This window comes from Athene noctua, chromosome 1 (genome assembly GCF_965140245.1).
Source record: "Athene noctua chromosome 1, bAthNoc1.hap1.1, whole genome shotgun sequence".
Lineage (NCBI taxonomy): Eukaryota > Metazoa > Chordata > Aves > Strigiformes > Strigidae > Athene > Athene noctua.
In genome coordinates, this window is record NC_134037.1 from 108,400,516 (window position 1) to 108,426,694 (window position 26,179).

At 37.1% G+C, this 26,179-nt stretch overlaps 1 protein-coding gene across 4 annotated transcripts in view; it reads left to right on the forward strand.

Moving 5' to 3' along the window:
• The window catches only part of DISP1 (dispatched RND transporter family member 1), a 95,417-nt gene extending 73,473 nt beyond the window's left edge, over positions 1-21,944 (forward strand). For all 4 annotated transcript variants that reach the window (XM_074897276.1, XM_074897275.1, XM_074897279.1 and 1 more), the window contains 6 exons: positions 5,211-5,240; positions 9,178-9,301; positions 10,544-10,671; positions 11,155-11,252; positions 13,274-13,371; positions 18,300-21,944. In XM_074897276.1, coding sequence (XP_074753377.1) covers positions 5,211-5,240; positions 9,178-9,301; positions 10,544-10,671; positions 11,155-11,252; positions 13,274-13,371; positions 18,300-21,944 — 4,123 coding nt within the window. The remainder of the gene's footprint in view (positions 1-5,210; positions 5,241-9,177; positions 9,302-10,543; positions 10,672-11,154; positions 11,253-13,273; positions 13,372-18,299) is intronic.
• The last annotated feature ends 4,235 nt before the right edge of the window (positions 21,945-26,179 follow it).

Consider the following 26,179-nt stretch of genomic DNA (forward strand, 5'->3'; position numbering starts at 1 on the left):
AATGCTGGTACCTTCACAGCAGGTAGAAAACTCTTCAAAATATGCTTCAAAACAGAGCCTGTTTTCCTAATTTTCTGTTTCATGGTTACTTTCTGGGGTTTCTTGCACCCACTCAGGAAGCAGCTAGCATTGATTTCTTGTGGTGTGAGGCAAACGGTGTTACTTAAGTTGATACTTTTTTCACAAGTGAGGTTTGCAAAGAAAGACTGCAAAAGAATGTCTTGGAATATCTAGATACTTTTATTGTCCTCTGACACATTTGGGTTTGTATTCCCCTGAAATGCATTGGATTAATGAAACAAATACACTGCAAAGGCAGTAAACCATCCATAATTTTATTATTAAGTGTTAAATTCATTTGGAATGGTCCCATGCTGCGGAACATATTCATAAAACATTGCTTTGTGCCGTGTAATGTCCACGTGACATAAAGGTTATAGAACTAGGTTTAATAATGCTTATGATTTCCAAAAGCTTGCTTTCCATAGTGTTTCTTGAAATTGGGACCAAACTCCCCTCTCTCTTATACCCATGCCAATCTATTAATTTTCATGAAAAAACTCATTCAGTGCTGTGGCTGAAAGGAAACTTTGGCTTCATTGAGAAGCTGAAGGCGGTTGTGGCTGAGTGGCATGGCATATTTGTCTTAAGGAAGCTAGAGCACTAGCTGTCATCTTTCACAGATTGAAAAGAGTCTTGAACTGCCCATATTCAAGTTGGTATATACACAAAAGCACAAATGTTTTCTGTTATCTGACTGTTGAAAATATTGGTAGAAACACTGAGCTACAGTGCTTATTTAGGCTGGAGAGGTCTAGTAATTAGTATTAGTTATTAGAGCTGTAGTAATCCAGTCTAGACCAGTGCCATGATCTATCTTCCTGATAGTCTTGATATTTCCTACGGTAAACTTCCAGCTATTATAGCAACACTTTTTAAAATACACCACTCCTCCTTTTCACCATGTTGCACAGAAGGATGCTGGTCATCCAAATACATTTCATATTGAGAAATGTCTGGGATTTTTAACCGATCTATTTCTCTATTCTTTATGTAGTTCCTAACTGTATGATGTGTAGTCTAAAGTCACCATTAGGAAAGGACAGGATGAAGCTAAGCATCTGTTGTATAGGGGCTGAGACTTGCAGTAAATGGTGGTAGAATAGATCCTGTCCTTTTCTTCTGCCTTCCCTTCCCCCCCCACCCCGGTGCATAATATGTAGTAGATTTTAATCAGTGACTCTAATTTATGTAATAACTTGGTTGTACTAGTCCTGTCACAAACAACTGTGATTGTCACTTTCCACTACCAAACTTGTGAGAACTAAATAGAGGGGTAATTTAATACACAGATCAACTTGGCTTTTGTCCCAACAAAATAATGGAATTCAGCGTTTCTTTCTCATGAAAACTGATGAGGATTTTTTTTTTTTTTTTGTCTAGACCTTTTTTGGGAGGTTAGTGGTGTTATTTAAACTGGCTAAATAAAAGTATAATACTTCAAAAATTAGATACAGGAGCATTAATTAAGTGGGAAAGGTCTGGTTTTGCCATGCATTTCTGTATTTTATAGCATAACTAAAGAATTTTTGGGGCACAGTTTTCAGGGATAACTTTTCCTATTGACCGATATAATAGAGTCATCACAACAGCTGCAAGGGATTGGTTACACTGCTGGAATTCACCCGGGTGTGCACAGGTTTTTTTAATCCATGCTTTTCGAAACCAAACAGTTTGATAGCAGGTGTGACCTTTAACCCTCCCTAACTTTGAAGAACTTAATCATCATCATTTGTTCAGCACTGAATATATTTTGCAGGTGGAGGAAACAGAGGGAAATGTAGTTTGGTTTTGATGGGAGAGAGAGATGATGAAGAATGGTTGTGTTGGTATTTTTACCCCTTTTGTGTAAACCAAATTAGGCAAAGTTAATTTTTGAACGTTTTGTTTAAAACAAATTTTATATTCTGTTTAGAAAAACTGTTTTGTCATATAGTTACAGAGACATAATTGAAAGACAGAATAAAGCCTAAAGAGAGGGATTTAAAACATGCCCATTTACTAAGATTTGGCATGCAGAAGGGGCTGGAAGAACTGTGGAAAGAGTGAATATACAAGAAGATACATTGAGAAAGCGCCTGCATCATCTGCAGAGTTATACGTTGTCCTCCTCAACAAATGTTTGTCTTGACAGTTTTTTGAGAACCTCACTGTACCTCACTGTTGGAAGAAACCCTTGTATTGGGGGGGAGTGTGTAGTGATTTGGACATGGGTCTCTGGATGAAGCAGCTGACCCTTTATAAAAGAGTCATGGAGATCATGGTAACAGTTGTACAGCATGGTGTACGATGATGTGGACAGCACTGCTGCAGCCTGTGGAGAGGAAAGCACTGCCTCTATAGGAGTTAATTCTCAACTAAAGCACCTGCTTGTTTTTTCAGCCTTGTAGATTAACCTTGTTGTAAAAGTGGGTACTAAAATTTACAAAGTGCAAGAATATGGAAGGCAGTTTTATCTGCCAGTATAAACTGAAATTGTCATATAAAACTTTATACAAGTCAGGATAATTACAAAGCTTGTACTAGTTGTCCTTGTATGGCTCTTGGTTGTGCCAAATAGTTTTATGGTATTATTGCTCATGGTGGGGTCCATTATGACACATGAAAACAGGACTCACTTTCCCAAGTGACTGAATATATATGGAAATTCAGGTCTTTGCAAATAAAAGCTAGAAATTCATGTTTGAATCACCATATTAACAGTAAATATGTCTGTATGTATTTCTCTCTATTCTGTAAACCCAAGAATGTATGCTGCAATTACAAAAATCTGTTATACCTGACTCTGTAGCTTTGCCCTCTTTTCATATAGGCACGGAAGCACATATTCAGTTTGCGCTCTGTCTTGGTGCTGAATTAGTCCATGAAAGGGCTTGTCTGTTTAAGCATTTCTCTTCATACAGAGTCCTGTTGCTACCAATTTCAGATTTAAGTTTAGTGAGTTCTGACTTCAGTACCTAGTTTCTTTTCATCCAGTCTAGCCTTACTTGAGAAGAGTTGATTTTGTGGTTGAGACTGTAGATAGGACTGCGAGCAGTCCCCTGAGCCTACCACAACTTCTTTTCAGCCTCAGGCAGTTTACTGTTGCAAAATCATTTCAGAACTCAATTTATTTGTGTTTCTGTACATTTTGGCTGCTGACAAGCCTGTTATTCTTGTGGTGGTATCAGAAGTTTTTGGCATCAGATATGAAACTGAGTATGTTCCGTACCTCTGAAAGTCAGATTTGTGCATCTTGGACTACAGTCTGAAGGTTGGAGACATTTCATAAATTTCATCTTAATTTTTGTGTCTGGATTTAACAGAAAGTCCTTGTCAGTACATTTCCTTAATCCTTGAAAACTGCAACTGCAGATTGGTTATTCTGCTTTTCTCCTTTTCTCCAGCTTCCTCACGGCTGCAAGGAGCTATTTTTGCTACTTTGTACTACCTACGGGCATGTACCAGTTAGCAGCTCTACTGCTTTGTTGAGTTGGACCATTTCCAGACAGCAGTGAATTACAGCTGATAGAAATTTGCTTTTATACAATTCTTATTTCTTAACAACAGTTAAATTAAAATGGATTTATGTTTCTTGAGGAAATAAATACAATAGCTTTATATTTCTTGATGAAACGATCCATCATAGTTATATTTATGTACTGTATTGCTTGAGAAACACCATGAATGAAGATGAAGAGTAAAAGAGGGCTTAGAATCAGTGTTTAGCTTTGCTAGTTTAATTTGTTCTTCCATCCTCCCTGCCAAGGAAAGGGATAACAGGAATGGTTACATTTATATTACTCTGCACAGTCAATTACATTTTCATCACCCTTTTGCTATCATGTTAACTAGCAGTGCTTTGAATATGTATCTAAAATGGCTTGTAGCTGCCTTAAGAGCTGGTTTGCATTAGATTGTACTTTTTGTTTGGTGTAACAGTGTGTTGTGCTTCAGAGGCTCAGTTTTATGTAGATTATTTCCCCTGTACAGTTGCTCAGTTAGAAATAGATACGACCTAAGCAGTACTCACACCTAGTCTGGCCATAGTTGCAGCTACCTTGAGATGATTATGCTGGAACATTTTGGTTCTCCTGGACTAGAATTGCAGCACAGTGTGGTGAATCTTGTGCTTTGAAGGACAGCAAATCTCATTCCTGAGCACTGAATTAAGCTTTAAACTTTTGTGAAAATTTCCAAGGAATCTAAGTTTGAACTCTTTATCCAGTGGTGTGAAAGCATACAAATCTACTCTTTTGGAAACCTCAATGTAGAAATACTAAGGGATCTATTTTATGCAAGCAGCTGCTTCCTAATTCCTTGTTTCCTATACCTTTTAAAAGTAGTCATATCAAATATGTCCTTGGTGGTAAAAGTAAAACGAGTCCGTAACTTAACTGAAGCCATAGTACGTTTACATCTTTGGAGTGATTGTATGACATTCATAGACAGGAAATTCTTGAAAGGACTTGCAGATTCTTCATGGGAATTTTTTTAAAAGTGAGGTTTATGTGAAATTTACTGATCCAATAGCTAACAAAATGAAGTGTTCACTGAACAGTGGGAGATAAGAATAATTTGCATTTGGGTTTGCTATCTCCTCATCAAAGTAATATTGTTTATATTAGATTTTTAATAAATAACAAAAACTTGCGTAGAAAAGTTAATTTATATAGATACCTTTTGTCATTTTATTTCCTGTATTATGGTAAGACAGAATTTATGGACAAAGTATTTTTTTTGTAATGTCATTATGAAGGACACTAAGAAGATTTGTGAATTGCAATGTAAGAACATGGTGTTTGGGTTGTCAGTTCCCATCATATGCAAACTTTGTCATGATTGTCAACGGTACTGAATTTTTATCATGTTAGTTTATTTGATCTCTTGTTGAAAAGTGGAAAAGTCTCTGGAATAGTAATCCCAAAAATCAGCTGCATAATGTTCCACTTTTGAAAACCCAGCTGTCTTTGTAGCTGTAATTATTCTCTGAATTACTTGTTTGCAGACTCAATTGAATATGATTGTATGCCCTTTAAAATAATTCATATTCTAAACTATCTGATTTTTAAAGTGTATTTACTTACCCGTGTATGGAAAGAATTAAACAAAGTGGTACATGCATGTATATTTCATATAGTTTCAATTACTCTCTTTTTTTCTCCTTCCAGGCCAGCCAGACCATTCAAGTTACCAAAAAGGTAAGGTCTAATACTGATACATGTGAGGTTTGCAGAATCATAAAGGCAGTAGATGAGATGATGGCAAAGCTGTTATTCCCCACACAATGCAGGAGTAAGGAATGTTCAAGGAAAATACGAGACAATCAAGTTAAAGTGGATTTTAAAATCAAAAAGCATTTTTTTTATGCAGTGGGTAGTGAATTTCTGAAACTGCCACAGGAGACTGTGGAGGGAGATAGCATCAGCAAGTTCAAACAATGTTCAGAAGAACTCATCTACAGTGGGTCCGTAAATAAACACTGGAAGAAGGAGCCAGGGACAAGCTCTTTAGCATTCCCAATCACACACCTCTGAGTGCTGAGGGAGCAGGAAGAGGATAGACAGAAGATGGCCAAACTCACTTGCTCTATTTATGGAGAGACAAGTAGTCTCTCCATAAATACTGGGCCAGAAATTTAAAATCCATGCAGATTCCAATGTTTGCTGTTTTCAAATATTTTATGACATTTTTTATTATAATCCTCTCTGTGTGTATGTACACTATCTGCACAAGCATGAGAACTCTGTGACTTGGTGCCTTTTTGATTAAGGGTGGTTCTGAGAAGCGGCTTGGTTGTATCATCAGTCATGATACAACAATCTGGTGAAAAAGTTCAGAAAATTTCATCAAAACGGTCTTTTATTCTTCCTAAACCCAGAAATTCCACACAATCAGGACCACTAAGTTTGGACTGTATATGCTCTGAAGAATGGCAGGGTCATAGAAAATAGCAGAGCAATTTTACCTAAAACTGTTAGTGCATCAGTAGTAGCAAGAAGAAACCATCTCAAGTGAAAATACATTAAAAACGTAATCCACCTTTCGGATTTGCTTTCAGTGAAGAACAGGCCTGTTCGCTAAATATCTGGTTTGAGTTACATAAATCTGTTAATATGAATTCAGTCACACAAATATCTATTGCTCCTAGTGACCTCTTTACAATATGGAAGCGATATATAATATGTTGCTGTCTCTTTATATGAGACTGGGTAGTGGTTTAACCCGAGTATGTCTGCAGATAGGTGCTGAATTGAAAAGTTTAACATTATCCGCATGTTATGCTGTAGCTTAAAATGGGAAGAAAATGCAAACCCTATCTTTTTTACCTTCTTTTGAAGAGTCTTAGATCGCCTTGGGGCAAATTGCTTGAAACCAGTCTTTTAGTGGTGCTAAATGGGTGAGATAAATATAGATTGAATTACTTACTGTATCTCCTAAGCATTTTTAATTATTGAAAACATGAAAAAAAAAAAAACAAACTCAAACCTTTTTCAGGTGTACGAAAAACGTCAGGGGGAAAGAAATTAATGAAAACTATATGCATTTTAATGATACAAGGCAGCTTAATGTAGTGTTACCATTCTAACAACTACACTGAAAGCAGACATAAAAAGAGATTTCAGTTAGTGTCATAGTTATTGAGAAATCATCGTTCAGTGTTTGAATAGTTTGGAAGGGAAAAAAAAAAGAAGATAATGTATCTGTGTAGCTTTATGTCCAGCTCATTGCACAACCATGGTTTTAATTAGGCGTCAAAAGGCAGGAGGTGTTATTCTGATTTAGAAAAGTACTAAAGGATGTGCTTAGCACTAAGGATGTCCTTTCTGAATGTGATTTAAGCATTTTTCTCTTGGACTCAGACATTTACAGGCAAGGGGTCATTTATGTAGGATTTAAATCAGGGCAATGTCTTACTTTTCACAGAGAAAATAAAAAGTAACTAAACTCCTCTTACGACTTTTTAATAGGTGAGAAACAGAATAACTGCCATCTGCTTAGCCACTGACGGTGGGTTGGGATCAAAGTTGACTGTAAGCAACTTGTTTGGAGTCAGAGCCCTCAGCAGCACCAAATGATGCTCAGACAAATAAAATTAAAATATAGCATAGTTACTCCTTTTTGATGTTCTAGCCCAGGTCAGTTTTGCTTATCTGATTTCTGTATGTGGCTTATTAACATGTTACTAGTGACTGGAGAATTTAACCAATTTAAGAACTGCTGAGCTGAGAATGGAAGCGTAGAGACAACATGTTGAAGTAGTAAATCTGGCGCTAGTGATAAATAGGAAAGTAAATCTTTCAGGTATAATTTTTATTACTTCAGAGCAAATGTCTGTAATAGCTAGCCAGTCTAGCTTGGTGTTTATGATAACATTTACTCCTATAAATAGGAAAATTCTATTAGGTCATTTACTTCCCCTTCATTTCTGCTTTGTACAATTGCTCATTTGGCAAGCTGCCCCTTTCTGATTCACCTTAATATTAAAAACCTACACTTCAGATTGCTTTTCAAGATTTTACTAATTAACCTCTTGTGTGAGAGTGGTAAGAATTATTCCACGTTTACCTAACAGGAAATTGAGTTACATTCAGTGCTGTGAACTTCCTTGCTCCTTATTTAGACCCCTAGAGCCTACCTATTTCCACATGCTATGGAAAGTCAGCAATAAGCTTGCTCACTGCAGTTGATGTTACAGTTAGAAAACTGGGAAGCTGTTGCTGGAGTGAGGAGCTGGGCATTACCTCCCTTCTTAGCAGTGGGACAGAAAATTTCTGTAGAGCCAGTAATTGAACTGTGATTAGATAATGAGTTGCTCTGAAACTGAAAAAGAACCATAATCTTTTAAGATAGTAGAAATAAGTAAAGGAGCACTCTGCTATAAACTTTCATGTTACACTGCATGTAAGTTGAGGAGGAAGTAAGAGTATAGCTCTTCTTGATAGTATTTAGTGTGTACAGAGACTGTTAGTATAGAATGATTCATAGCCTGTAATTATTTTTCTAATGCCTTTTAAACTTTTTGGGACTTTCTGTACTCTCTTTGCTCCCAATATTAGACTGTGTTGCACTTGAAACATAAAATCTATAAATTCAAATCTTTAAGAAATTAAGATTTCTGGCTTTCATTTTATTTTCTGATACTTAGGTATCAATTTAACAAAAAATATTTTATGAAAATATTGAAAATTGGATTTGCATATAAAAATTCTTGCACTCTTAAAATTTAGAATAAGCTAGGAGTTAAAATCCAAGGATATGTGTTATACTAGAAGACTAAACAATGCTGATTAGTTTAAGTATCATGTCACAAATCCTTTGCACCTTTGAATTTACAACAGATTTTATGTATCATTAGTATACATGGATTGAGTATTTTTTTAGTGACTTTTAAATATAGAGAAAATGTTTTCTTTTGAGTTCTACTTTAAAATTGATTTTTTCCTCTCTTTGATATTTTTCTTGAAAAAACTTAAGCTTTCAAAGAAGAAACTGTGATGTTTTCTATCATTAAATTTTTAACAAAGCATCTATTTTCTAGTGGTCCCCAACCATGGATAATATCCATGCAAAAAGTTAAGTATAAAGTCAAGGAAGAAGTACTTATGTAAAAAAATTGTGTTCAGTCTTGAACAACAGTTTATGTATGCCTCTTTTTTTCCCTGCATTTTTTAATGTAAAATCATTTAATGTAAATTACTGCTATGGAATTTTAAAATACTGAACATGTATTAAACAACAGAGATATATATTTCAGTAGCCCACAGTTAATCACCTCTGTAGCAGCACAGAGAAAATCTAAGATAAAGCCTACACTTTTGTCAGAATCCTAGGGGAAGAAAATAGTAGTCTAACATGAAAAGATTTTTCTCTATAAGAATAGAAAGTTTCAGTAGGGAGTAGAGAAATTTGATAGAAAATGAGTTGGGTTTTTTTTGTTTCCTTACTTAAAAAAAAAGGGTGTAGAAATAAACTGTTCCAAATGCTTTCCATCCATTTGTGATAGCGAGTTTAATTTCCTGTAAGCATAACAAAGAAAACAGATCAATGTTTCATCATGGTTCTTTAGAGAACTATGGATTAATTTTGTGTGTAACTTTTATTTCTGTAACATCTTTTTCTCTCCTCTCCATGTAGCTATGCTGCACTGATAGCTGACTGGCCCGTGGTGGTCCTGGGCATGTGTACTGTGTTAATAGTGGTGTGTGCGCTCGTTGGAATATTGGTTCCAGATCTTCCAGATTTCTCTGATCCATTGCTGGTAAGTCAATATTAATCAGTTTTGCTGTCAAATAAGTATTTTTGGTTTGCTGTTTCTTCAGTGATACCAGTAAACAGTAGATGCAAGTACAAGATTCCTCTTAAATTAAGATCTGCCCAGAGGAAAAAAATTACTCAATATGCCTGGAAAAGTTTCCTGTGCTATGAATCTCTTTGGGAATCAATTTTCAGAGAGATTCGTTTGGTAGTAAGCTTGCAAAAGCAAGTTCTGTCTAATGAATCCACGAAAGAAGTGAGTTGTTAAAGAGCCTTGTAGTTCCTCTAATTAAAGAAAAAAAAAATCTTGACATTGGAGCAGCTAATGGTTATACAAAGATACAGTTGCTATCAGAGAGTGTTATCCACTAGCTTAAATTCCTTCTTCATTTTGCTGTTGAAAGGTCATATGTCCTTCAACAGAACTGCTGTAGATTGAATAATGTAAATTCATCCCAGTTTTAGATGTACAGCACAGTACAACACAGACCATACGTTCTAAATCAGGTTTCAAAGAGTGAGGGCCAGGATCTATTAAAGGAAAGGGAATTCTGTGTGCCTTCTGGGGATGAAATTATATCCATATTGAAAGACTGAAAGTAATTTTTATCAGATTCTATTAAATACTGTGGTCATTTCTTACTTTTCATGAGCTGTCTTACCCATGAGTAGTTTTCAGGACTTTTATTGAAAATACTGTATTTAATTATTATCCTCAAATAAAAATACATTGTTCCTATAAGTTATTGTTGCTTATAGTAGTATATATCTATACATTTCCATATGTAATGGATATTTCTTGAAAACAGCCAAGGTATTAAAATTGTTTCAAAGTCACTTTCAAAATTATTTAAAGATTTGCCTTATTCTTGGAGAAATAGAGGAAATACACTTGAGTGCTTTTAATCATATTTATTCAGTAAAGAACGATAAATGAGATACAGAAGAGGACTTTATAGAATGCCCTTGCTCTGAAAACTAAGTGTTAAATGTTTGATGGACTAAATCATCATCACTTCTTGGGGAGAAAAGTTGTATGTGCAAGAATTCTTAATTCCTTATCACTCTATAGTCAGTCATTATTTTGTCTGACTTGTCATAAAGCATTTTACCTTTTAAACGTAGATGCCTGGAGTAACTGTGCTTCATAATGAAAACTATCCATCACTTTGATCATGTTTCCACTTTCCCATTTGAGCTAAAGAGTGAAAAGTATTAATGGAATTTTGTGATGCTCTTCTCTTAGGGTTTTGAGCCAAGAGGGACAGCCATAGGACAGAGATTGGTCACATGGAACAATATGGTGAAAAACACAGGGTACAAAGCAACACTTGCAAACTATCCTTTCAAATATGCAGATGAGCAAGCTAAAAGGTAAGAATTTATATTAAAAATGCACGTTATTTTATTGAAGGTTTTTTTGGATGTACATATTGCTTGCTCCAGTACCCTCTGAAGTTAATATATGTACTGCCACAGATTTCAATAAGTATTGAATCTGATCATCTACAATTCTCATGGCCTTCCACATGGAACTAGGTATTTCCCATCTCAAGCTCTTTAAAAAAGTGTATGATTTTAGTTTTCTCTTTGAAATATTGATATTGTCAGTACTGGGCTCAAAGTAATTTCCTCTGAAGTCTCTAAACAAAAAATTCAGTGAGTGTTTCAGGTTTTGTATACCAAAGTCACATTGGTAAAAATACGTTTTCTCATATGTAAGAGCTATTATGATGTGTGACTTGTTTGGATGCTGCTTCTTTTATTGTGAATAGAAGTCTTTTATTCTTTAGACTTCTAGTAGAAGTCTTTTTTTGTCTTTGCTAAGGTAAGGTAAAACTATTTACTCTGTTTTAGTCATCAAGATGACAGATGGTCAGATGATCACTACGAAAGAGAGAAGAGGCAAGCAGACTGGAACTTCCACAAGGATACCTTTTTCTGTGATATTCCAAGTAAGTGGAGAAACTCTGTGAGGAAGGCTAAAAACTTCTGCCAGTTGAACAATTTCTGAGCATTTCTGTATATGAAAATATTTTTTGCTTAGTATATTCACAACAGCACCTTCTTTCTGTGTGCAGAAGTCTGAAGAAATTGGGCTCAAATGTTGTGTTTTATTGGTTCTTCCTAGGAAGCAACTCTGTTTACTTAAAGTGCTTTCTTTAAGTGGTTTCATTTCCTGTAAAGATTTTTATTAGTTATTGGTAATACTGATCATTATAAAAGCAGTGGTTTGTGTATAACTATGGAGGTAGCACTTAATTCACTCTAGGGAAGAAACTGAGTTTTATCTGTGCCGTTAACTCTAAAAAACCTAAATCAAAATACTTTTCCTGTATATGTCCTAAAAGACATCCACAGATCATATATTGTACAGAATTTAGGACATTGTTTAGGAAAAAAAACCCCACACAAAATACTACAAACCCAGAAAAACCACCCAAACAAAAATTAACCCCCCTCCCCCCTTAGACTATTGAAGGCTTATGAAACTGTCTGAGTTAAACTAGAGGTCAAAAAAGACAAAGAAGTCTTTATTAACTTTTTGGAAGGCATACTGCAAAACTTTGATAAGTCCTGTTCTGGCAGAGAGCTTGCGTTAGCAGATGTAGATCTTGCCTTTATTCATATAATGACCTGGGCTCTTTTGCCGCTACTTCAATATGTGAGGACTGATAACAGCACACAAAAACATAATTGTGAAATTATTTGTTTATATTACTTGATCTGAGAGAGCAATGGCCAGTAAAAACCAGGGTGAAAAACAGATTTATGATTTTTTTTTTCAATGACAGTATGGGCTTTACATCTAAGTGAGAGGATGTGAGCAAGGTTGTCATTTCTGCTCCTGTGAGCAGAACCAAATTAGACCAAGCATATCTTGTGGAAGGATGAGGAAGTGTACTCGAAACTCTACTGAGCATTAACTGCAACGCGTAGAAGAATTAACTCCTCTTATCCTGCCCGCTGTTTCTGGATAGTCTCACTCTCATTCTTTCCACAACTGTTTCTGCGTAGTCTCAGTTGTGTCGGTCATGAAGGAATTGTGCTTCTATGGGAAACTTTGCCAGTCCATTATGTAAAGCAAACAGTTGATTTCCTCTTAAGCAGTTTTTGTCATTCCTGGTATCTTTCTTTCTTTCCTCCAGGATCTGCAGATTTCAGTTTCCTTCATACTAAAGCATGGTCAGAGATCATAACACACTACCCCAAGTCTTTTCACTACGCTCCCATTAAAAGCAAAAATTCTGCACATTCACAGCAGTGAGCCTTTTGGTTTTTGGAATATTGCAATTGAGGTGATAATGTTTCTTAATACAAAGTAACATATATGCAGCACCATGTGTTTGTATATATGTTTCCCTTGTTAGGTACGCATAAAGATCTCACTGCCACTAAATAATTATTTCCTTTCCTAAAAGCTGTCTTCCAATAAATGTGATTTAACTTGTAATTTAAAGCTGTATGTGTCTAAACTGTAGAATTCTTTAAAATGGCCTCAAGGATATCACAATTTCCACTGCAGTCATTTGCTTCTGAAGCAAAAACATTCTTGTAGAAACAGCTTTATAATTATTATTTATATTCCCAAATTACTTACTAAATCAGCCCTTGATTACTATTATCTATGTACTGCCATTATGCTGTGCCAAGAATTTCATAGTTTGCTGATTAGATCTTTTGATTTTTATTTGTTTGTCACATTTCAGAAGATAGTGTGCTTGAATAGAAGTCTGTAGAGCTTCTAAGTGGTATATAGTATTGAAGATGCCCTATTTACTATAAGCACTTTAAGGAAACTGAAACTTTGATGTGGACTGAGTCTTACAGATAAATAGCTCATCTTGAAAGGGAGGTGGATTCCCATGACCTGACGAAGATTTTGTCTGTGTCATTTGAATGGTGGGATTTTGCCTCAGTCTTTGATACCAGACACACCCAAACAGTCTATAAAACCTGCCTCCTGTAATTTCAGGTGATCGCTATTCACGAGTGGTGTTTACATCAACAGAAGGAGAGAATTTATGGAATTTGAATGCAATTAAGTCAATGTGCAATGTAGATAACTTGAGGGTAAGTAAAGATGGCATTTAATTTGTTTAATTTGCGAATCTGAAGCATGTATTTGAAACTGTTTTGCTACCCGTTGCCATCCAGTAGCATATGAGAGGACTTCACATTGTTCATAACCTTTTCAAATGATCAGTCAGCATGCAGATGAAGTTAAAAAACAACTTTCAATTTGTAAATCGGATTATATAGGGGAATGTGTTTGGTTTTGCTACTAATACCATCCAGAATGGGATGGAGGAGGGTTGCTTCAGAAGTTTCTTTGCAGAAGGGACTATCTTAACTTTTGCTGTGTGTTACCTCTTAGAATATTATTCCATGGATTTTTGATTTTGTTTCTCAGCAAATAATTCATTTTTCTTGCATTTTCACCTTCAGGTGAATTAACTGCCTCACCCAGTGGGTCACTCAGACTTCTTTTTTTAAAGTTCCAAACAGAGTTAGGTTGGCAGGTAGAGATCAAAGGAACGTAGATACAGCAGCGAGAAATATAGTCCAATTAATTAGATGTGGATGGTGATACTTTCAGAGTGATACTAGTTTTCTCTTTAAAAGTGGATAAATGAAAGAAGACATGTTGGTCTTGTCTGTCTGGCACTTTTGTAATTTTTTTTGGCTTTCCTTGCACTCGGTACTGTGCATAGTCAAAACAACCATTGTAATAGCCAACTTCAGAGGCTACCATACCTTCTTTTGCATGTGTTAGAAGATAATTTAGCACTTCACTGGACATCACGTTCTAATAGAAATTGATGTCCAGTTTCAACTAATGGAAGTTAACTGACAAAGGCTAAAATCATTGAGATGGTATATTTGTAAAATAAAAGCTTGTCACTTGTGAAGTGAACTCCTTCGAACTGCTGACTAACCATAAATTTTTGTTTAGTAGTTACTTTGTATGGAAATAAAGCAATACGTTTTTCTTCTATTAATAATGTTCTGTTTATTTCCAATTTTTTCTCCTAAAAAAATCCTAAACAATTAACTTCATATTATACCGCATTTATTTAATAAGGAATATTTTCATTATTAATTTTATCATTGCCTTTAAGACAACTATATTAATTTAGAGAATTCCCAAACTGTTTTCCCTAACACCTGGCACTTGCTTGCTTAAAATGTTGAGCTGTAGTGAAACATTGTATAATGAATCTCCCTTGTTAGTCTGCTGACAGGCACTTTGTCCTGGGTGGCCTCAGTTGGTGTAAGTGGTTTTTGACCTCACATGCTCGTGAAATGTTCCTTTTTCCCTATCAGAGATTATTGCATCGACAGGATGGCTCATGTGGTTACCCTTTATCTCTTTCAATCAGAATGAGCTAGGTGAGCAAAGTACAGTATTTAAACTAAACCAGCTCAGTTTTGAATGAACTGAGCTAGGGAGTAATCATAACACCAGTTCAATCAGGAGATAGAGTGGTGAAGAATCTTTTACAAGGGCAAAAATTAAGTGTTAGGAAGGAGATGCTAATCTGTGTATTTAACTGTACAAGTTTAGTCATATATACAGCTGATTCAGGTAAATCCTGGGTAGTGTAGATCATTGCAAAGCAATGCAGTCTGAATAAAAACCCCAAAATATTCTTGTATTAACAGAATAAGGACAGTTAATTACCTCTGAAGAATAATATTTGTAATGGTTGCATCGCTACTGAGGAATTTATTTTTCCCTTATACCCACACTTTGATAATAATGTATTATTTCAAATGCTGCTTTACTTTCTGAGGGCAGGATGAAACTACTTCACTTGGACAAGCACCACACATCTTGTATCCTTAAAAATAGCTCTTCCTTTGAAATAAGAACACTTCAGAAAATTAAATGTTGGTTATTTCAGCTACACCCATAGTTGTATAGATATTTAGAGAGAATATTGTTGCAGGTAATGTGTCTATGGGTCTTTTTTGTAATTTAGGTCTTTACTTAAGAATATAGTAATCTAACATCTCATCTGAGCAGAATGACAGTGCATCATGATAGCAAGCATTGATTTTTAGCTAGTTAGTAAATAAAACAAATTGCTCTGGTTAGTTTTGCAATTCTTGCTGGCCTACATGTAAATTTATAATAAAAATTAGGTACTCAGTGCTCAGAAAGGACTGACACTTTTTTCATCAATTTTTGAAAAAAATGCTTGTTACTTACAAATAACATGTTTAAATGATTTTAAGACTTTAACAATTTCTAAGCACTTTCTAACGCTTTTTAGAACACATGAAGTGCTGTGATATGCCCCACTTCCGAATGCTAAGTTCTGCTAGCAGTCAGTCCCTAGAGAGGATGCTAACTTGCACTACAGCTATCGGAAGAAATTGATGATTTCAGTGACCTTCTGGTCTTACAGACTCTCTTCTGGCCGTAGTTAGTTTTGTTGTTGAATTCATGCTTGTTTAGGGCCACAGTTCTGTTGAAATAAGTGGCAAAGCTTGTTGTATTCAAAGACAGGAAAATCAGACACTAATTTTCTGGAAATGCAAACCTTAGAACTTTTGTATTTTTCTGATGATAAGCAGCATTTCAGCACCAACTAGTATTTGCTTTAGTATGAACTAACAGTATATCCCCTGTGTGTTAATTGTATTCCCATCTGCTTGTAACTACTTTAACTATATGTTTTACTGACACTTAGGGGCTCCATCCTGCAGCTGCTTAGCATATGGTAGTCCTATAATCTTCATGGAAACTTTATATACAAAATAGCTGTAGGAGGTGTTCTAATTTTTTACTACTTGGATAAGAAGGGCCCTTTTTTTCACCTGTTAATTGCAGAATGTTTTCCCTATAAACTGTAAACAGTTCTTTTATAAACTTCAAAGACCATAAATGATCTCCTCAGACTGCTTCCCCAAAACGGTGTTTTTGTGATTCTCCGTCACTGTGTAGATCCGTTTGGGTAGATCTGTCCACAGATACAGCATGTGCACAGGTTGCACAGCTTAGTTTCCTTACTTGTTCCAAAATAAATGAAAACGTTGCCAGTGGCAGACTAAGTCTGGCAACAGCAAAATGGCCTTTTTCAGTTCCTTTGGATCACCAACAAAGCCCAATGCTACAATATATTAACATTTTACAAAGTATTTTAATGAGCTATCCAGACCTAAATTTTGTATTTTAATTTCTAATTTCCAGCTGCCAGCTCATGTTACTTTATCTTTGGCAACAGTTACTTTACCAGTGAATGTTTATGGCCTGCAGCAAGTGTTGAAGAACAGCGTATCAACCTTATTGTCCCATCTTGAACCTGAATACATAGAGAAGACAATACAATCCTTTCCTCCCAATTTGCCTATTATATCCTCATAGGATTAAGCTGGAGATGTGCCATGAAAAATACAGATATGCTATTCCAGTGCTTCCTTTTATTTAGTAGGTTGTTCAGCTTTTCCTGAGTTTCCGTGTGTGAGTGTTTTTATCTGGAAACAATCAAATGTGAATTATCCTGGTTTTTTAGAATGCCAGTTTGTTATTGTTCAGAAACTGGTTGACAAAATTAAGTCCGTACTAAAGCTTTTATCACTGTCATTAGAATCCCCAAGTGCAGTTTTTTTGTCTGCATTATAAAGGATTGTTAATAATAAACTAATGTGATTTTGCTTTAAAAAAAAAAAAAAAAGCAGCAAAGTGATATATTTCAGAATACCTAAATTTAAAACATACATGGACAATGGTTTCAGGGCCCAATCCTGTAAACTCTTAAGCACGTGGCTGTATTAATATGTGTCCATTCTGTGTAACTTGATTAGGACTGAAATTTTACAAGTATCTAACTATTTGAAGGATTAATTCCAATTTATCACATAAACCAAGCCAGAAGTTACAGCTTTTAAGATTTATATTCCCTGTGCCCTATCAGGATTGAATTTTCCCAACTTGAGAAAATGGTCCTGACCTAGACTTGTTACTTAAGAGTTTCTATTCTGGTTTATAGATCCTGTCAATTTTGCCTAGAAGTGCCTTATGGTGATTTAGATAAGTTGTGCTCTTACTTAAGCTTCAGCTAAATCAGGAATATTCTTGAAATAAAAGAAGAGTATCCACATAAGGGATTAACATTTAGCTAAGGAAAGTCCTTAACCAAAATGTTAAAATTCCTATAATTTTTGTAAAGCCCTGGCAGGAGTTCCTAGGCTTTGGGCAGTCACTTGAGCTGACAACAGCAGTCCTCCCCCACGATGTGGCTCTGTGCCTGCTTGTCCCCACGACTTCTCTAGCCTTGCTGCTGCTGCATCTTCCTCCACTCCATTCCTGAATCAATTCTTGGGAGTTTGTCCCACGGTGGGTGCAGCAGGGCATTTTTTGGGGTGCATCATGCCACAGCGGAATTATCTTGTGCCTTGGAAATCCTGCATGCCTTAGGGACACACAGTGGCAGGCTGGCCTGGTTGGGGGAAATGTCTGTCAGCTGTACAAGAGCTAAAAAAGACTCACAAAGTGAGGGCTGTAGAAGAGAGGTCAGATGATGGAAGCCATCATAAAGCTGTCACATCCTTTCTTTCTGGATGGTAAGTCCCTGCCTCTCCTAGAAACTTCAGCATGTGATTCCAAGCAGAATGAAACTTCATCGATGTATGGCTGATAGTGTATTTTCAGGAGTACAGCACAAGATAATAGAGTTAATGGCCCTCAGTCTGGAAAGAAAACCCTCAGTGCATCTTCAAACAATAGAATTACAATATTCTTAACACCTCTGCCAATTTTCTGCCACTGTGACAAGTCAGTGTACTGGTTTACTGCTGGTTTAGTCTGCTGGGTGTAAGAGGATACTGATCAAAAACAATGTGTGTGGAAGTAAGAATTTAAAATGTTAACACAAAAGGACCATAAGCTGAATTGTCATCACTTTGGGATTTTTTTGTGTGTGGGTGAATGTTTCTAATAATTCAGACTACTACTTTAAACTGGATTTTTTGCCCTGCCTGTCTTTATACAGATCAGATCCCATTCCCAGTTTGGCGATCTCTGCCAGAGAGCCACTGCTGCTTCGTGCTGTCCCAGCTGGACACTGGGCAACTATATTGCTATTCTAAACAACAGGTCATCGTGTCAAAAAATTGTAGAACGAGATGTGTCTCACACCCTAAAGCTGCTTCGCACATGTGCCAAATACTACTACAACGGAACCCTGGGGCCGGACTGCTGGGATATGAATGCCAAAAGGAAGGACCAACTCAAGTGTACAAATGTGCCTCGCAAATGTACCAAGTACAATGCTGTTTACCAGATCCTTCACTATCTAGTGGACAAGGATTTTCTAAGCCCAAAGACAGCTGACTATGTCTTACCAGCTTTAAAATACAGCATGCTCTTCTCTCCGACTGAGAAAGGGGAAAGCATGATGAGTATTTACCTAGATAACTTTGAGAACTGGAATGCTTCTGATGGTGTAACAACCATCACAGGGATTGAGTTTGGAATAAAACATAGATTGTTTCAAGATTACCTGTTGATGGATACTGTGTATCCTGCCATAGCCATTGTAATTGTTTTATTAGTTATCTGTGTATACACGAAGTCCATGTTTATCACGCTGATGACTATGTTTGCAATAATTAGTTCCTTGATTATTTCTTATTTTCTCTATCGGGTAGTATTTAATTTTGAGTTCTTTCCATTCATGAATCTCACAGCATTGATTATTCTTGTTGGGATTGGAGCAGATGATGCTTTTGTCTTATGTGACGTTTGGAACTACACAAAATTTGATAAACCTCATGCTGGAACCTCTGAAACAGTGAGCATCACATTGCAGCACGCTGCTCTTTCCATGTTTGTCACCAGTTTTACTACCGCTGCTGCCTTCTATGCTAATTATGTCAGCAATATCACAGCAATCAGGTGTTTTGGTGTTTATGCCGGCACTGCCATTTTGGTGAATTATGTTTTGATGGTTACATGGCTACCTGCTGTAGTTGTATTACATGAACGATACCTTCTCAATATTTTCAGTTGCTTTAAGAAACCTCAGCAGAGGGTATACAACAACAAAAACTGCTGGACAGTGTTGTGCCAAATGTTCCACAAGATTATTTTTGCAGTCTCAGAAGCATCCAGGATATTTTTTGAAAAAGTTTTGCCGTGCATTGTTATCAAATTTCGATATATTTGGCTTTTCTGGTTCCTTGCCTTAACAATTGGTGGAGCGTATATTGTGTGTGTAAATCCAAAGATGAAATTGCCGTCATTGGAGCTCTCCGAGTTTCAGGTATTTAGGTCTTCTCACCCGTTCGAACGATATGATGCAGAATACAAAAAGCTTTTTATGTTTGAACGTGTCCATCATGGAGAAGAGCTCCACATGCCAATTACAGTAATCTGGGGTGTCACACCTGAGGATAATGGTGACCCTTTAAACCCTAAAAGTAAAGGAAAGCTGCAGCTAGATAGCAGTTTTAATATCGCTAGCCCAGCTTCACAGGTTTGGATTTTACGTTTCTGTCAGAAGTTAAGAAATCAAACATTTTATTATCAGACTGAAGAACAAGATTTCACAAGCTGCTTCATTGAAACATTTAAGCAGTGGATGGAAAATCAAGACTGTGATGAGCCATCTCTTTACCCCTGCTGCAGCCACTGGAGCTTTCCATACAAACAAGAAGTTTTCGAATTATGTATCAAGAGAGCTATAATGGAGCTAGAAAGAAGCACAGGGTACCATTTAGATAGTAAAACCCCAGGGCCTCGCTTTGACCTAAATGACACCATCAGGGCAGTGGTGTTGGAGTTCCAAAGCACCTACCTCTTCACGCTGGCTTATGAGAAAATGCATCAGTTCTACAGAGAGGTAGACTCATGGATTTCAAGTGAGCTTAGCTCTGCTCCTGAAGGTCTTAGCAATGGTTGGTTTGTGAGTAACCTTGAATTTTATGATCTTCAGGACAGTCTTTCTGATGGTACTCTAATTGCCATGGGTCTTTCAGTTGCTGTTGCATTTAGTGTAATGCTTCTTACAACTTGGAATATAATTATAAGCCTTTATGCAATAGTTTCAATAGCTGGAACTATTTTTGTCACTGTAGGTTCTCTGGTTCTTCTTGGATGGGAGCTAAATGTGTTAGAATCCGTCACTATTTCAGTGGCCGTTGGCTTATCTGTAGACTTTGCTGTTCATTACGGAGTGGCTTATCGTTTAGCCCCTGACCCTGACCGGGAGGGAAAAGTAATTTTTTCTTTAAGCCGTATGGGTTCTGCTATTGCAATGGCTGCATTGACTACATTTGTAGCTGGAGCAATGATGATGCCCTCTACAGTGTTGGCGTACACGCAGCTTGGCACTTTTATGATGCTTATAATGTGCATTAGTTGGGCTTTTGCAACATTCTTCTTCCAGTGCATGTGCCGATGCCTTGGACCTCAGGGCACTTGTGGCCAGATCCCACTACCAAAAAAACTGCGGTGTAATGCCTTTTCTCAGACCTTTTCAGGAGCCCAAGGCGGCAGAGGTCAAAATAAATCACATCCTGTTAGCAAATATCAGCTGGACTCCAGAAGTCAAAAACCAGAAATGGAGCATGAGCGCTATGAGCTCGAGCCTCTGGCATCACAAACAGGTATCTGTAACCCTGCAGAGAAAGTGACTTACGAAGAAACTCATATCTGCTCAGAGCTCTTCAGCAGCAGGCCCCAAAACACATGTATGCCTATGCATTCAGCCTATAATAGTGAAGTGAGTAAAAGTATAAAAAATGTTGCTAGTTCAGCTATACTACAGACATCTATTGACCAACACAGCATATGCCCAATTTTCTCTCAAAATAGGCACTGTAGCTGTCCTGATGCATATAAGCAAGTGGCAGTGAAGTGGAGCCCACACTCATGTCAGCAGTTAAGTGATGCCTTCTGTTACCAGTGTTCTCCTTCACCGGCAGCTGTACAGATCCAAAACTCTGTAGCTCCTATAAATGCTTTACAGCAAGCTGCCGAAGGGTACGTGCATCCAGTCCAGCATGTCCTCCACTGCAGTTGCCTTCAAGGAAGGCTCAAAAGAACGATGACGCAGAACTCCCTGCCTAAAAACTTTTTCCTCCAGTCCATGCAGCAGTTTCAGGCACATCAAAGAATAAATAGGACAGATTCACATACTCATCAAAACCCAGAGGAAAATGTAAGAACTGTTCCAAGGGTGATGAGCTCCTCACAGTTTCTCTGTCGAAACGCAGGACCTCTAATAGTGCATTGCTCTGAATGTGAGAACAGCCTATCAAATAACCAAAAGGGATTCTGTCAGCAGACAGACAAGTGTGATGAAAAGAGTGGTACAGAAGCGAATGGGATTGAAAGCAAGAAAGCCTCTCTGTCAAAGCAGAAAAAGAAAGCTGAGAGCAAGATAGATCAGCGTTCTTTGCAGAATGACGGGGTTTTGAAGGCTGACCGAAATGATAAAAAACATCTGCTGAATAGGTCAGCGAGAGAGGCTCGCTACGAGGGTTGCCGTGAAAATTTACACTGTTGTAGCAAGGCTATCACAGTGAAGTGCAATTCTGTTGACTGTCAAATGCCAAACATCGAAGCCAATGTGCCTCCTATGTTAATGCGCCCAGAACTTTCCAATGAAAGTTTGTTAATAAAAACACTATAATAAATCTTTAATTTGGCAATCCTGTGTCTTTCTTTTAAAAGTAAGTTTAAAACACTAATTATTATAATTTGCATTTTGGAATGAAAAATGTATTTTATAGAACAGTAAGATTTATACATTTCATAAAGCCATTTCATGTAGTAAATCCTGATGTTGTCCAGAATGGTTTTTTGCTGTAACTCATAAAATGGATTATGCTTAATTTAGTTTTTGTCCCAGGGCATTAGAGTTTGAATTCTCCTTATAAACCATCTCAAGAAATAAAGTGTTACAAAGAAACTCTCCCTTTTCCAAAGCCAGGACTTGTGAGATTGAAAACATTTGGGGTGGACTGAGATTGCCACATTTTCCGAGTACATCATTTACCTTTATTCTACTGCTGCCTTGGCAGGCTTGTACCTTGAAACAGCAGCAGGACTGGAACTGTGTTTATTCAGGATTGTCTGAAAGACCAGCTCTGCAGTGTAGCTTGTTTGGGAGTTTTTTTGGATTCTTTATCCTAACAAAATCTAAAGAAAAGCTCTTCAGAGGTCAACAGCACTTGCACTGCCATTGTTGCATATCTGTGTAAATAGTGCAGTAAAACATTTTAAATTGCCCTTTCTGTCATTTACTGTATAGACCATTAAATACCAGAGAATACAGGTGGAAACAATAGTAAGTGAACATTATTTACTTCTCAGTGATGACAAGAAAACTGTAATTCATGTGTATGACATACGTATGTATATAAGATCAGGAGTTATAAAACTGGGCATGGAGTGCCTTGCAATACTGAACTTTTTCCCACAAAGTATAGAAACCAGAAGTAAATCTACTGTGGAGAAAGGCATGGTTAATGCACATGTACTAGACTTACTGTCAGTAGTATCAGATTAATTCAAAAGGCTCAAATCCATAAATTAGAATAGTGTGCTCTGAGATTTCTTACCCAGAGAAGTTCCAAGATGTAGTTACAAATACTGAACTAAACCATGTAACCAAGACATTGGATTTCAGACACTGTATTGTGTAACTACAGGGCTTAGTCAAATGTCGGCTACGGTTTGGTTGTGGGAATACTTGCTGGTCTCGTCATTCAGGGAGAGTAGATTTGAGAGTTGGGACTGTGTCGTATGTCATAATTGCTATGCACCTTAATGACAAATCTCTCCTCATATAATCATTTGGTTATGCTGATTAGGTTGATTTACTATACACAGATAATAGAAGATAGATTTCATGGGCTGATGTGGGATCATGTACTTGGTGTGCTATGAATCACTGGAGGAAGATTCTGGCTTTTGCTCTTCTAAGGTTCATACAACAAACCACTTTGGTTTGTCTGGGAGCAGTGATGTTAGTGCTTATATATCCCAGTGACTGGAACAGAGTAAGAGTTTGAAATCTACAGAAAAAGCTAAAATAATTTTACATGGTTTAAGAGGAGTGATGTTATAGATAGAAAATAAAATTCATTTTTAGTTCTTTTAAAACTCATAACTCAATTTAGATCCAGATTCTTTCTAAATGTTTGTAATGAGAGCAATTCACAGATTTTCTGTGCACCATAGGGGCCATTAATTATAAAGAGCTAAGACTTGCAGTGTTAGCAATCTGAAGAAATTAAAGGGGATAAGAAATAAACTGGGCTGTTGCTGTTGTCCAGCTTTCTTCCTGACCACTGCACTTGCTTGCGTGCAGTTTCTGTGAGGGGTGTATGCAACACACTAAGCAATAAATCGTTCCTGAAATAAAAATGACGTTATGATAGTTTAATTGACCTGCAGTCAGACCTTGCCAAAGCAGTGTGTAATGCTTATGTAGTGCTTGTCACACAGCTGTGCCTTGGAGACATGGGCCTTAGGGAAGGTCCCCAGCTAACACACCTACAGAACATAAGACATTTTGAGCTGATGAGCTCAAAAGTGAGGTTTTTTTCTAAGCCGGTTTTCCACAACTGCATTCTGTCTAAGGAAATCCCTTTCGACTGCTTATATTAATAACTTCTTTTATAATGGTGAGGTAAGCGAGAGAGATTAATGTTATATTTTCATTATGATTTGTATGTTCTTAAAGGGTGATACAGTGAAAAAAATGGGATAGATAAGGAGTTGCGATGTAATGTACTCTTAGAAAAATTAAAATGAGCTAACGTACTTTGCTAGCAAACAGTATCGCTGTTGTATTTGCCTTTTGTGACTTTGCCATTGCCTCCCTGCTAACTGCTTTATTCTTTCCAAATCACTTAGCTGGACAAGGAGCAACCACTGAAATAGTTGGTTAATATTTATGTATGTAGCACCGCATGTGTGTGTACTGCATCTATGTCAATTCATGCATGGACTCTGAAATCCAAGCCAATACAGCTCCTGGAGAGTGGAAGAGAAAAGGAGTTTGTTCCAGTGACAGTTGAGGGCTGATGAGGCTATGCATTACTCTATCCCCATAAAACTCATGAGAGAAAAAAACAAAAAGAAGTTTTTACAGGCTAGTAGGAGCAAGCGAGGAGAGGTGGAATCCTGTTCCACTTGAGGAAATCTTAACAAGGACCATTACATCCTGCTGAGACATCTCTTTAAGACTTGTCAGTGATTGCCAAGGCCGAAGGGAGGCTGAGGAGCCTAGAATACTCTGATTTCCATTAACTGATTCACTATCACTTGAGGCCCTCCCTTGCTTTGGGATCGCACAGTGAATCTGGATGTGTGCACACCATGTGGGCTCAGTGTGGTGCTTCTCTTCGAGGCTGCCCACTTTGGGTAAGGGCCCTACCACTGATGCTGGCTAGTGCTTCCACCATGGAGTGACAGGGTCCTGGCTTTAGAAGATGTAGAGCTTTATGGATAACCTATGCTGGGGTATTTACCAAACATGGAGGGTGTTTGGTAATTGTTCTGGCAATGATGACACATGTAGCTTGGGACATGACATGAGCTTTCTGCCTTTTCAAAGTCGAGGGAAGACTTTACTGTAACTTGTATGTGCAGTGAGTCTTTAAAGTGACATGTCTTTGATTATCCAAGGAAAGAAAGACTTTATGTGGGAAGACAGTAATCTGTTTGTGGCTCTGAAGTTGCTAGTATGCTTTCTTCAGGAATAAAAAATACAATCGAGAATCTTCCTGGGAGTGGGAGTTGCATCTGAGAGCAACTCTCAAATTCACCTCACCAAGGGTAAAAAAATTGTATTTAACGTATTAGATACCTCAGTTGTCTGTATTGTCCTTAGGCTCTATGTTTCTCAGGTTACAATCACATTTGTAGTGTGGGTAATACAACAATTAGTTTAACAAAAAATGATACAGCAGTTTACAGTAAGTCTCTTAAGGTATTACACGAGGCTCAATATATAATCACTCTGAATGCAGCTGCCTCATACAAAGTATTGGTAGATGTGTAGGCATCTGGTACAGTAATGTAAAGGGTTTTTTTTAAGTTACTATTTCATTGTTAGTTTTTTAAGAAAATGAAAATCCATCTTTTTACAGTCACCTGCAATCACTTTAATTTGGTCTTTTTTACCTAATGTGGTAGAATTGCTTTGAAATGCTTTGGATTAGGAATACCTCTCATTTTGCCAGATGGAGCCCTGGCAGTCAGTCCAAGAGAGCTCTGAAAATACAGATTGACAAATGACAAAAATTTTAACACTGTAAGAAATGTCAAACGTGATCAAAGTTGAATATATTTTATTTATATAGAGAATGTTATACTACTTAATATAGGTAGCAGATGAGTGATTCGGGCCAAAATCACACTGACTTCATTGAATTGGACCTTAAATTTTTTCCACGTGCTGGCAAGCTATATTAAACTTTACTTCAGCCACTAATATCTGAAGTGCCTAATACATCTAGCATTTGATTTATGATGGTGAGTTGGGCCTCTATCCTACTAAGTATTGTGTATTCCCACAGTGTGAAACAATGCTTGCCTTTGCAAAAAAAGCTCAGTCTATATACAAGAGGTGGAAGAAAGGCAATGGCTTCTCCGAGTTCATAACAGATCTCTGCAGACTCCTGAATTTGGGTCCAGTGTGACTACTGCAGAACTACCCTCATTTTAATGACGTTATCCTTTGCTTATTCTGTATGTAGCATTAGTCTAGCATCACTCATTCTGCCTCTGTATATCTCACCAGTTCACTCACTTTATCAGAATAAGGTCTTTGAGGTCTGGAGAGTCTGTAAAACATATCATGTGCAGCTTAGAGAGGCTGTAGTTTTTAGCTACTGCCATGCTGTAACTTCTGAA